The sequence below is a fragment of the Polistes dominula genome, unplaced genomic scaffold (assembly GCF_049000335.1).
Source record: "Polistes dominula isolate Pdom_NZ unplaced genomic scaffold, Pdom_raw_medaka contig_31, whole genome shotgun sequence".
Classification (NCBI taxonomy): Eukaryota; Metazoa; Arthropoda; class Insecta; order Hymenoptera; family Vespidae; genus Polistes; species Polistes dominula.
In genome coordinates, this window is record NW_028300925.1 from 2,272,341 (window position 1) to 2,285,734 (window position 13,394).

General features: G+C 33.1%; 1 protein-coding gene across 29 annotated transcripts in view; it reads right to left on the reverse strand.

Annotated features, from left to right (window-relative positions):
* LOC107064664 (uncharacterized) overlaps positions 1-13,394 on the reverse strand; it is a 183,496-nt gene that overhangs the window by 94,318 nt on the left and 75,784 nt on the right. For 4 of the 29 annotated variants that reach the window (XM_089171059.1, XM_089171056.1, XM_089171049.1 and 1 more), the window contains exons 1-3: positions 8,532-9,001; positions 2,258-2,937; positions 1,525-1,838 (exon numbers count right to left, since the gene is read on the reverse strand). The exons of 9 other annotated variants lie outside the window; for them this stretch is intronic. In XM_089171059.1, coding sequence (XP_089027185.1) covers positions 1,525-1,838; positions 2,258-2,589 — 646 coding nt within the window. In that variant the 5' untranslated portion in view covers positions 2,590-2,937; positions 8,532-9,001. Of the gene's footprint in view, positions 1-1,524; positions 1,839-2,257; positions 2,938-8,397; positions 8,416-8,527; positions 9,007-9,037; positions 9,201-13,394 lie in introns of those variants that run through there. 16 more of the 29 variants (XM_089171054.1, XM_089171051.1, XM_089171048.1 and 13 more) reach the window with 12 other exon arrangements.

Below are 13,394 nucleotides of genomic sequence, written 5' to 3' on the forward strand. Positions count from 1 at the left end.
TTCAATCGGTATACACACATACACACACATATATGCCAATGCTGATTTCCATTGTTTTGTCGCGATTCTGATATCATATCATTGCTGGAAAGCACCTCCAATCGTTTTACGAGTGAGAAAGATGGGGGAGGGGAGGGGGGTGAGGCAAACCGATTATCGATCGTAGAAAACGTCAGTTGGAAACAGGTGATACTATTTTGAAAAGAATACACAATGAATCAACCCATTCCATCATTATCACTACCAGTGTCCCATGAAATAATGCGTACGTATCTTCAATCCAATTATAATCGTTGGATAATACCCTGTTATCTCAGCCCCAATCACCACCCAATCATCGAATAATATTTTTCAATTCTTCGTTATTTTGTATTTCTTCTTTTTTTCTTTTTTTAATTTAATTAGATGGATCAATTTTTGTTTACGAAAATATAATAATAAAACGTGTATGTATATATATATATATAAATTACGTGTCACGTTGTTTGTCCGCAATGGACTCCTAAACTACTGAACCAATTTGAATAAAATTTTGCACACTGTGTGCAGTTTCATCCAACTTGAAATATAGGAGTATTATTTTATTATAATTATTATTTTATTGCGAATTATTTGTTTATTAACAAGGAGGTCATGATTATCTTTGTTAGTTCGATAAGATTCTAACAGATGACGGTATATATTATGATTATTATTATTATTCATAGACAATAAAATATTATATATATATAATAATAATAATTGTAGGTTTGAATGTGGTTCTTTTGTTTTTCCTATTTTTTCTTCTACTTTTTTTTTTTTATCACATCTTAATTGCGAGATGGCGTCGAACAATTCATAGAAAACAATATGAGCATATGCGTAAAGAACAGCAGTTTTTGTTTTACTGTTGGTTGTTTAGATCCGACGAAAATCCGTGAACGATTACACGCGAATCGCAGAAGCAAAGGTTTTTTTTTCGAGTGCTTTCACCACCGACTCGAGAAGATCTCGGTTTGAGAGGGTTTACCATAAAGCTCTCTTTCTGTCTGTCTCTCTCTCTCTCTCTTTCTCTCTTATTCTTTTTTTCGGCTATTTTATGAGGAAGAAAAGCACTTTGAAAGCTTCGTGAAAAGTTCCCACAGAGTATATATATATATATATCACAAAAGTACTCGAGAGAGATGTACACATGATGTGCTACCAACCACACACGAAGAATGTTTGCAACAGAAAGTAAACCTACTCGAGATAAGATATCTCGATTCTTAGGTTTCTTTTATTTTTTTTTTTATTTTTTTTCGAAGAAAATATTTCATACCAGAGAAAAAGAGAGAGAGTAAGGAAATGATAGAATAAAAAAAAGACTAAAAAAAAAAAAAGAACAAGAAGAAAATGACAAAAGTCAAATCGGTTACCCAGTTGAGGGAAAATAAAAAATGAGGTGGAATAAAACAACAAAAAAACAACATAATAAATCGCTGAAAATAAAATAAAGGGTTTTGGTTCCTTGGTTTTGTTGTGTGTGTGTGTGTGTGTGTGTACCTTCGTCGCCAGACGTCGAGGAGTTGTCCTCGGAGGTGTCAAATTCGGATTCCGATTCTGGGGACGAGAGTCCCGATTGTCTGCCGAGTCTCGAGCTGGGTCTTCCATAATCGTAGAATTCTCCCCCACATCCACCACCACCCCATCCACCACTTCCTCCTCCTCCTCCTCCTCCTCCTTCTCCACTTCCGCCACCTCCTCCTCCTCCTCCTCCTCCGGAGAACTTGCACTCGTCGAGTTGTCGTCTACCGGAATCCCTTGCCTCGAGTCCAGGCAACCGTTTGCTGAAGTCCGTCGGCATGGCTGGCCGCTTTCTAAGAATGTCGTTTTTTACGGGAGCACGTTATGCGCTTTCATCGGTGCAGAGAAATAGGAAACGGAAATCGAACAAGATAGAGAAATAAAGAATGATAGATAGAGAAAGAAAGACAGGCAGCAGACAATAAGAAAAATAAAATGTGAGGATAATACACATTTGATATTACAAATGAGAAAATAAAAGGGGGGGGAGGGTGGTTGTTAAAGAGTTAGATCGTTAATCAACAGGTTGTGGAATCAACGACACGCTACCGGAGACAAATAATCGGATCTACGAATCAAACTATTGGGAAGACGAGCTATAGAAAGGGGGGGAATTGGATTTTAGGGCTGGGGTCGTGTGTGTGTGTGTGTGTGTGTGTGTTGAGTAACATTGATAACGATAGCTATCGGTTACTATCGGATTGACTACTACCGGATCATCGACAACGGGTTCAGGTTGACAAGTGCGACGAAGGGAGAGCGCATAAACGTACTCCCTAAAGTCACGGAGTTCGACTGGCTGTGTTGTTGTTGTTGTTGTTGCTGTAGTAGTAGTCTGGCGTTTTCCGGTAAACTCGGATCCGGTACCACGGACATTTCCCAGATCAGGGTTGGCAGGAATCTTTGCCTCCTTGGCGGGTGATGCTGGCGGAGACGTTGGTGGCGATGGTGAGGGACTTCCCGTACGACCAGAACTGTAGCACACCGCTGCCTTCCGCAGAGTCTCTCTGCACAGCTCGGAAAACATGCTGCCGCTTCCCCCATGGCCGTGGCCCTCGCGGACCACCACCCCACACTTTTTTTCTTCTTCTTCTTCTTCTTCTCTCTTCTTTTTCTTTTCACTGGCTCCTCTTCTTCTTCTTCTTCTTCTTATTTCTCTTCCTTTTTTCCAACCTTTTATTACGTTCACACGAAGATAACTTTCCACACGGAACACGTACCACCACCCCCGCCCCCGCCACCTACTCCTCCTCCTCCTCCTCCTAAACCTCAACACCGTCCGTTCTTTTTCTAAGATTTTGTCAACGACATTTTCTCTTCTATTCTCCTCCTCTCCTCCTGTTCTATCGAAATCCTCCTGACACGTCCTCCTCCACACTTTCAAAAGCAACCCTGTGGTGTACACAAGGTATACATCTCTCTATCTCTCTCTCTCTTTCACTCTCACTCATTCGCTCTCTCTCTATCACTCTCATTAATGGATTGTCTTTCTCAAGTAAAGAAATATCAATGTTAATATTAGAGTGTATCTAAAGTTCACGAATTGAAGTTCATGAAATTGTGTAATGGATTATTTTTGTTAAATTTAATTTGAGAATATTAAATGCACGAATTGTGTTTCGTTCAATGTTAATTAATAATCGTTGATCTATATATTATTAAACTGATAAGATAAGAATCGTTGAATCGTTAAATTAGGAAAAAAATCTGATCAGATTAATTAACGCTAGTTCGATGAATTATTTAAAAGCGTTGTTCAATCAACGATAGGGTAAGAATATTTAATTTCAATCAAACGATACGATAGAATAAACTTTGTTTATCTATTTAGAATAACGATAGGATAGAAAAAAAAAAAAAAGAAAAAAGAGAAGAAAGATCGGTAAATGCCAGTGTCAAAGAGGAAAGATACAAATCTATCTATCTATCTATCTATCTATGTTAGAATTTAGCTAGGCCATAATAAAAATGTCTGGCAATGTTCCCAAAACGCTGCTTGAAGAAAAAGAATCGACGAGGATTTGCTTCTGTTGTTTTTTTTTTTTTTTTTTTTTTTTTATCCACGACATTGTAAAATCTCGACAGTTTAGTTTCAGATAAGGGTGGCTGTGTGTTTTCTTTTTTGATTCATCCCCGTTATCCAAAATTCACGATTCACACAGCATTCACGGTGTCAACAACGGTTGGATCGATCAAAAAATGATAGTCTGTTCTAAAGGACAATCGGGGGAAAAAAAAAATACATATCTTCCTATCGTACTCCCCCCCCCTCCTTTCCCCTACTATTGTTTTCTTTTCCATTCATTTCAATCAGAAACAAAAAAAAAAAAAAAAGGTTCTGTAAACTCGATGTTTTCAATGTAAATATACATGTTTTTTGGGTGACATATATGTATATATGTAATTGCACAATATATTTATATATCTGTAGATATTATATATTTTTTTATATATAAAAATATAATTAAATTATAAATTGAATATATATAATATATAAATCAAATATATTATTATATAATTATTATATAATATTATTATATTACATAATATATTATACAATTAATATATATAACAATATTGTAATATTTTATATTTAATAGAATACTTTTTTCCACAAACATTTATCTTAAACTTCTTCTTCATTCTACATACATACATACATCCATAAAACACATCATATACACACGTGTATAAATGTATGCATAAATTGCAAATACCTCCAAAGGGAAAGGGGAAAATTGTCGTGTAAGATTAGACACAGCATAGTATAATAGTAACAAAGAGTGAAGATGGACGTGTGAGACTAGATCGTATCCAGAATTAAGGTCGTAGGGATTTAATTATGTATATGGGAGAGCATGAATTAACACCGAGAAGGGTGGAAGGGTGGAAGGGTAGAATGAAGGAAGAAGAGAGAGAGAGAGAGACAGAGAAACTAGCCGGAGAAATGCAATTGCACGCGTGTCACCGACGTTCTAATTGAAGCATCATCCGCAACCGTTTCATTAGTTGGAAGGTTACAACCACCTACCTTCCTATCCCTTTTCTTCGAGGATAGGACGAAGATAGAAGACTTAAAAAAAAAAAAAAGAATAAAAATAGAGAGAGAGAAAGATAAAAACGAATGACATAGATAAATAGAAAAAAAGGAGAAACTGTGTTTCATCGAAATTACTTTGCGAGGATATAGGCCCCTTTTCACCAAATGAACGACCCATCCAAATTAACGAGGATAAATCGTGTGATAAGGGTTTACTTCCATCCCATTCTTCCTTTCTTAAATTCACTCTCACTCCGAGGTTTATTCATTTCGTTCGAAAACGTGAAAATAGGGGAAGAGAAATCGCGTTGTCTCGAGTGACAGGCACTTTGACGTTAAAACTTCCTCTCGTCGAGAGCCAAGCACGAACTACGATTGAAGGTGCAAGGGAGGAAAGGGGAAAAGGAGGGTGGATGGATATCTTTGAACGAAGAACGCAAATACAATAAAACCAGGTAGAAACGTGGCGACGTTAACAGTGCGCTTCCGGTGACTCCTGAACTGGCCAAATGTCACTTGGTCTCACATTAATCAACGTTAGTCAAACCCCCTCACCTTCAACCCCTAACCCCAATGGAAAAGGGAGCGGTTAATTGAATTTTTTTTGGGGGGGGGGGGAGAGAGAAAAGTAAAACCACTAGGATCGGATTTTTTCTCACCTTTTAAATTGTTTTCAACGTTTAATCGTAATTAAAGTTTATGATTGTTTCTTTTTTGTATCAAATTGAGATGGTTTAAATTGTATATATTATTTGTAATTATTAAATATTTTAATGTACTAGTATATTTATTGTAATTTTTATTATTATTAAAGGAATAGATATTGAACTATATAATTTGTTATTAATAACAAGTGTGTAATAAATTTAGTATTATATAGTAAATCATTTAGTATATAATAAATATATAAAAATAATACAAAAGTTAATATATCAAATTTAATATAAAATATAATATATAAAAATTAATATAGAATTAATTATAAAAAGTAATATGTACAAAAATTATGATATAAAAATTAATTTATTAATTAATTAATTAATTAAAAATTAATTAAAGTAAAAAAAAAAGTTAAGATATTAATTTAAATATTACAAATAATTATTACATCGTATATCGCACATAGAAAATGCAATAATTTACTAAAAATGATTTTAACGTAATTTAAATATACCTTTTAACGTACACTGTTGTATAATACGAGGGTGAAAATAATAAACAAAACAAAACAAAAAAAAAAGGAACAAAAAACAAGCCCAGAGACGATTCGAATATAAAAAGGTTCGTAATGAGATAAAAAATTGCAATGAATACGATACATTATGATTCGAAGAAAGATGAAAAATAATAAGAAGACAAATTACGGAGGAGGAGGAGGAGGAGGAGGAGGAGGAGGAGGAGGAGGAGGAAGAAAAAAAGAATCAAAGAATGTGCGTCGTCGTCGTCGTCGTCGTCGTCGTCGTCGCATGGTTCATATCCTCGATTACGATGAATATGAATAAGCTCATCGAGCCATATTGGTCGAGCTTTCTCTCTCACACGTTATTCCTCCTTTTACTTTAACTCTCATTCAGAAAGTGTGTTAGAGAGAGAAAGATAGATATTCGATTCGCAGCTTAGGCTTGAGAAAATTTTACAGGCAGACGTAGTAACAAACGAATCATCATCGAGCTTCTGTCAAGGGCTTAGAAATGGTTCACAATAGTTGAAAACCAACTCAACCATATAACCAACCAACCAGAGAGCTTGCAGCCTGTCGTCGTAGTCTTCTCGACATTTCATGCCTATAAGTTGCATTCGACTTATTTTCAAACGCGTAGGTATGTTCATTGCACGAAGTATTTTCCATGTAAATCTCACCCTCTACACACTTTCACCCTCTTACCAAGCACCTAGCAGCAACCCTCATCTGTCGTGTATTTTTTTATTTCATTTTATTCTTTCATTAAATAATTCTCTTTTTTTTTTTTTTATTTTTTTTCGTATCAATCTAAGTTAAAGGAAGAAAAACAGGAACAACCTTGAGAAAATTTATTCCCTTATTTTGTATTCAATTTTTTTGGGGGGCGAAGGGAGGGGGGAGGGAGAAAGGGGTCCTTCTATTTGTTCTTGGAGACTTCATTTTTCTTCGAATGATAAAAACACTCGAGTAGAAAGTAAATTCTCACAAACGATCCTATTATTTATACATTTCACCTGTTGACATTTGTTTTAAAGAGATAATAATATCTAAAGGGTGAAAGAAAAGGGAAAAGGTTATTTGAATTGTAATTTAAAGTCAACATCACTACCATCAAGTGTGAGAAACAAAACTGCAAAACTTTATCAAAGTGTAATTGAAAACATTTTTCTTTTCTTTGATTCGAATGCCCTGTAATGCCCTATCAGATATCAATTTTTTTTTTTTTTTTTTTAGAATTAGAAATGTTTTATTACGATCCTAATCATATTAATATCAATCTAATTATTAAATTGATATTTTAATATTATTTTATAAGAAATAATTATTAATATAAAAAATTAATTTTAATATATTAATAAAATATAATATAAATAATACAAATAAATTCTAAAATAATAATAAAATAGAATACAAATAATACAAATTAATTATAATACAAAAACAATTATTATTAGTTTAATATTTTAATATTATTCTATAACAAATAATTATTATAATATAAAAATTATTTATAATATAGTAATAAAATATTTAGTATAATATATTTTAATATAAATAATAAAAAATAATAGAAATGATACAAATTAATTATAATATAAAACCAATTATTAATAGATTGATATTTTAATATTATTCTATAAAAAATAATTATTATAATATAAAAATTAATTACAATATATTAATAAAATATAATATAAATAATACAAATAAATTATAAAATAACAATAAAATAAAATATAAATAATACAAATAAATTATAAAATAACAATAAAATAAAATATAAATAATACAAATTAATTATAATATAAAACCAATTATTATTAGATTGATATTTTGATTAATACTTAGATGAGAAGTGAAAGAAAATAATTTAAAAAAAAAATAAATAAATAAATAAATAAAAAACAAATAAAAAGAGACAGATAAGAGATATCTCAGAAGCACCTGTATGCCAATCTTAAGGTGTCTATTTTTGGCATACTGGCCGAGGACAGTCCCTCGGGCGATTACACGACGCCTACGGAAGCGGAAAGGGATAAGAAAATTGCTACGTCCTCCGGAGAGAAAGAAAAGAAGGATTGGATACGAAAAAGAATAAAAGAAAAAAAAAAAGAAATATAAAAAAGAGGGATGACGAAGAAAACAGAAACTAATTATCTTCGTTGAGATAACTCGATCCTTTCCACCCACCAACCCTCCCTCAACATCTCTCCATACACATAGCAAATCTCATTTCTGAGATCATTTCCACAAATCAGAGAAAATTAAAAAAAAAAAACGAATTAACGAACGAAGACAACAACTTCAGTTCAGTTCAATTCAGTTCAATTCAGTTCAGTTCAGTTCAGTTCAGTACATGGCCTAACTTATCAAAAGTTAACTAAATAAAACAATCATTTTGTCCACGCGAACTACGTTGGTCTAGAAATTAATTAATTAATTAAAAAAAAAATCTCAAGGTTAACTTAAATATATTTCTCATAAAGTAAAAGAATTCCCAAGCAAGGTCCACCACGTGACTGAAAGACAATCCGACAATGACAAATATAATAAGAGAAAGAGTGAAAGATCCCCATACGCACGCACACACACACACACACACTCACAGAAAAAAAGAGAGAGAACATACACACGTAGAAACACACAAAACACTCTCGTAATATATATAAAAAAATAAATAATAATAAACAATAATAATAAGATAAGAAGAAGAAGAAGAAGAAGAAGAAGAAGAAGAAGAGAATTCGAAGATAACGAACGAACGATCACAGTTATTATTTCGGCACTTTGTCAAAGGGAATCACCAAACACAAGAGAGTGTTATCGTCGGTGGTGATATCTTTCCTCTTTATCGATAAGAGGAGTAATCGTCGTCACGATGATACCTTGTCGAGTAACGAAACTATCTTACGATTGAACATAACGCGTGACTGTCGCGAAAGCTCGGCCATCACCGTGGAGTAACAGAAGGAGAAGAGGATCCTGTGTATTCGTGTTTAAACTATATATAAATGTATGTGTATATGTGTGTAGGCTATGTGTATGTCTTTCTCTCTCTTTCTCTCTCTCTCTCTCTTTCTATATATGATATGTGTATAACCAAAGTATGTGAAGTTAATGACGATAATAATGATGATGATGATGATGATGATGATGATGATGATGATGGTGAAGGTGATGGTGTTGTATGTCGTATAAGAGTTTGCGTGTTGCACACGAGTGAGAAAGAGAGAAGGTGTCACACTCTGTACTCCCGGAGGCCGGCCTACCTCTCAACCGGACGGTATCCAGGCGAGAACTGAGAGGAGGGAAAAGAGAGAAAGTCCGTTCTCGTCGTGTCGTAGTCGTAGTCGTAGTCGTAGTCGTGGTGATCGTGATCGTGGTCGTCCTCTTCTCGAAAATCTGCGCCGTTTTACTCCAACGTGCGCCGTTTGGTTAGTACGTGCGTACACGGGGTAGTAGTATTCTGAAGCTGGTATACTGTTGGTGATGGGTTATATGATGATAATAGTAGTGGTGGTAACTGATGGTGGTGGTGGTGGTGGAAGTAGTGGGGTATAGTAGAAGAACGTTGGAAGAGGAGGAGGGTTAAAAAGAGGAGGAGGAGGAGGAGGAGAGTGCAGGGCCACTGCCACCTCTTTCCAACCCCCTATTACCCCTTTTGCATCCACCTCTACGTCTACGCCATCTGCCGGCACTGCTGTCGCATCGATCAGCCACGAATCCGCGCCACCGAGACTCCAACCCCTCTTTCCAACCCTTCCCCCTTTCCCTTCATCACAGATACCCTCTCCTAGCAAGCACCCTGCCACTTTACTCCTCTCATCTCGCTATCACCCATAAGTCCGCACCAAAATCATCATCGTCGGGAGCTGACCGACGGCAACCTCTGTGATGTGATGTGTCCTATGAACTTCCTCATCCCTCGTGTGCCTAACAACACCCTGTTTTTCTTTTTTTCAACTTTATCCTTTTTTCTTTCTATCTCTGCTGCTAGCTGCTGAATCTCATATCTTCGTTTCTTTTTTCCTTGGGTGAATTTTTTTGGCCTTTTTTAAGGGTTAACTTCGTTTTCTTTCTATTTCCCTGTATCATGCATCTATCTATCTCTCTTTCTCTCTCTCTTTCTTTATCATTTTATCTTTCTCTTGCGAAAACGATAGATAGAGAGAGAAACCCTCGTCGTATCGACTCTCTCATCCAACGTAAGTGACCTTCCTACCCCTGACTCAAGGTCGCGTCACTTTTTTTATTTTGTATTTCTTTTTTTTTATCCTATTTCGTGTTTTTTTCTCTCTCTCTCTCTCTCTCTCTTCTCTTCTCTTCTCTTTATTGTTCTCACGAGTTTGAAATGTTTCGATAGATAACAAAGAGTAAAAGAGAATATAGTTTTATAGATTTGATTAGACGGGGTTATACTACTACTACTACTACTACAACATACGGTTTTCACCACTACCACCATCACACTTTTCTCGAACTACCCTCTGCTCTCTTTTAGCTTATGTACTCTGGTGGAAACGATAACCTTGAATATGCCAAGCAACGCGCGCACACCACCCTAGTTCGTCGTCGTGTTAACCGATTAACCACAAAGGTACAAATTTTGTACGGATGATCGGACAACCAAGATCGTTTTCTTTACGAAAGATTGATTTTTATTATTTTTTTTTTTTTCTAAGTTAACAGATATATCTTTATTTTGCATTTCTACAATCTTCATATTTTACTTTACTTATTAAAAAAAAAATTTGGTGGATCTTAAAATGTTTCTTGTACGATTCGGAAAAGTAGACAACAACGTTTGGCAAAGTGTGATAAAAATGTTTCGTCAAAAATTGACTGATAAGAAACACCTAATAATAAATAAAATAATAAATAATAAATAAAATAATATGCTGATAACAATAATTGCACATAATATACTTTAAATAATTTATACAAATATAAAAAAAAAGATTTGCATATGCGTTACAGAACCAATAGAAAATTTCAAACAAATAATGTATATTATTATTATTATTATTATTATTATTATTATTATTAACAATTGATCGTGATATTATATTATACGGACGATTCGTACAAATTTTACGTGTTTAAATGTAATAGAAAATTGATCATTGAAAAACTTCTCAATTGGTTCCTGAATTTTAAAATACGACGAGTATTAAAACACACAATTTAAAAAACCGTGGTAGATTTGTTTCAATCAAAATTGCCTCCTAAAAATTCAATAACATTTTAATCCAAACAAAAAAAAAAAACAACATATTTTTGATATATCTATAAAAAAAAAAAAAAAAAAAAAATAAATCGTTTAAACATTTTGATTAATCACACGACTCCCACTCACTCACCCACAGACTTACACAGAGAGAGAGAGAGAGAGAGAGAAAAAAAATCGATAACGATGGGTGATAATTCAAGAAAGAAAGAAAGTAAAAAATAGATGACACTTTTCAGGACCCAACAAAAAAGCGGCATGTGTATCGTAAATTATAGTTGGATGAAGTTAATCGTGAATGAAGATAAAAATAAAAAATGGTGGCAGTTTTCGTACCATTTTGTATTTTGCAATGTGAATGAACCGATGATAGCAAGCAGTGGAATAGGACAACGTTCACGAAGATCCATGAAGATCTAGGTTGATCCAGAGAGATTCAGAGAGATCTAGGGAGATCTAGGAAGATTCTAGATCCTCTAGATCAATTCTCAGTTCTCCTAACGTATCCCTTAGGCTGTTGCAAACCCACATTTCCCTAATGAGCGACGTATCTCGCGTCCGCAGACGCGTCTGGTACCTCATATTCTAAACGTTCCTGAGATTCACGCGTCAAAGACGACAAGCATTACGTGAAGGGACGCCCTTCCTCCCTTTTCCCTTCCTCACCCCTGTATCCTGATCAAATTTTGTCGGTCTTGTGTACAATTGAATTCTATGCTAACTTTATATTTGTTTTTTATTATTTTTTAATGTAAAAGAATACGATTGATGTTTATTAACACGTTGTGATTTATATGGGAAAATATTCAATGTTAGACTTACCCTAATCTCACCAATACTTAATGAAAAAATATATAATATGTATCTTAATATAAGATGAAATTTTTTAGCTGGTTAGATTGTTATAATAAAGTACAATAATAAAATATAACATTATTTTATTTAATTTGGAAACTCTAATAATTCAAGAATTACACAATACAATTATTTAACCAGTTGAGTGTGGAATTTAGTTTTGAAAAGATCACTACAGGGTGCAGAATTAAAAACAAGCAACGACGTGTATACACGTCGAACGTAGGACAAATGGTATTATTATAAATTTGACGAAAAACGAGGTAGGATTACATTTTTATTCAAAGTCCAAAAAACTAACAATTCGTTTCTGAATATGTTATTCATACTTGCTTGAAAGTATGCTTGAAAATTGTCAAAAAAAAATAATAATAAAATAGATAAAAAAAGAAAAATTGAAGATAGGAAGAATAAACGAAGAAAAATCAAAAAATAGTTAACAAAATTTCAACCTATGTATGTGTGATATGTTTCAAAGTGTGCACGGTACTACACAAAGTGCGATACTTCACACAGGATCGTACACCAAAATCTTGTTTCCTTGCGATTTCCATTTTTTTGAGCAAATGACACATCTTATAAATAAAAATAAATTCAATAAATATAAATAAAATACATAGATGTCGTATTGGTAATATAAAAGGGAAACATATCATCAAATAATATTCTTATTACATTTTATTGAGATTACGAGTTTTTTATAGCGATGAATGGTAATTTTTTATTTTACACGACGAGTATACACGTCAAACGCACCGCAATAGAGATTTGTTCCGACGTGTATACACGTCGAACGTACTTTAACTGGTTAAGTTTAAGAGTGTTAGGTAGTTTTAATGTTAAATATTTGTATATATACTGTAAAAAATTAAAGTTCCAATTTTTATAGTCGAAAACACTTATATGTTATTAATATTATAATAATCATATTTTAAAATTTATATATATATAAAAAAAAAAAAACAACGTATATTGAAACTATTTTTTTTTATTTTTTTATTTTGAAATTCTATTAAAATGCAGTCGAGTAAATGATAGCCCGTATACAATGTTTCAAGATGTTTCTTTAACTTTTCTCGTTTACTCTCTTTAGAAATAAAGAAAAAGGAGGAGAGATAGAAAATAAAAAAAAAATAAAAATAATAAAAAGAGAAGAGAAGAAGTCTTTCGCATTCTCGGACAAGAAAATTACTCTCGTGACCAAACGACAATTCTTATTTACGAAGTAATTAGTTTTCTCCTAGTAGATCCTTTTCTAGAAAGAGAGAAAGAAACCAACAACAACAGAAAAGAAAAAAAAAACTCAAAAGTATTTCCATAAACTTTGACGTGAATCACGTAAAAAATAACATTAAAAAAAGAAAAATATAATAAATAAAGTATAATAAATAATGTTCATTTTATACGTTTCTATAAAATTGTCAAAGAAAACAAACAAAATTTTATGATCGGAGAGTTCATTGATCTAAAAAAAAAAATTGTTCTTATGTAAAATTAAAATGAAAATGAATTAAAAATTAAAATTTATAAAAAAAAAAATCAAG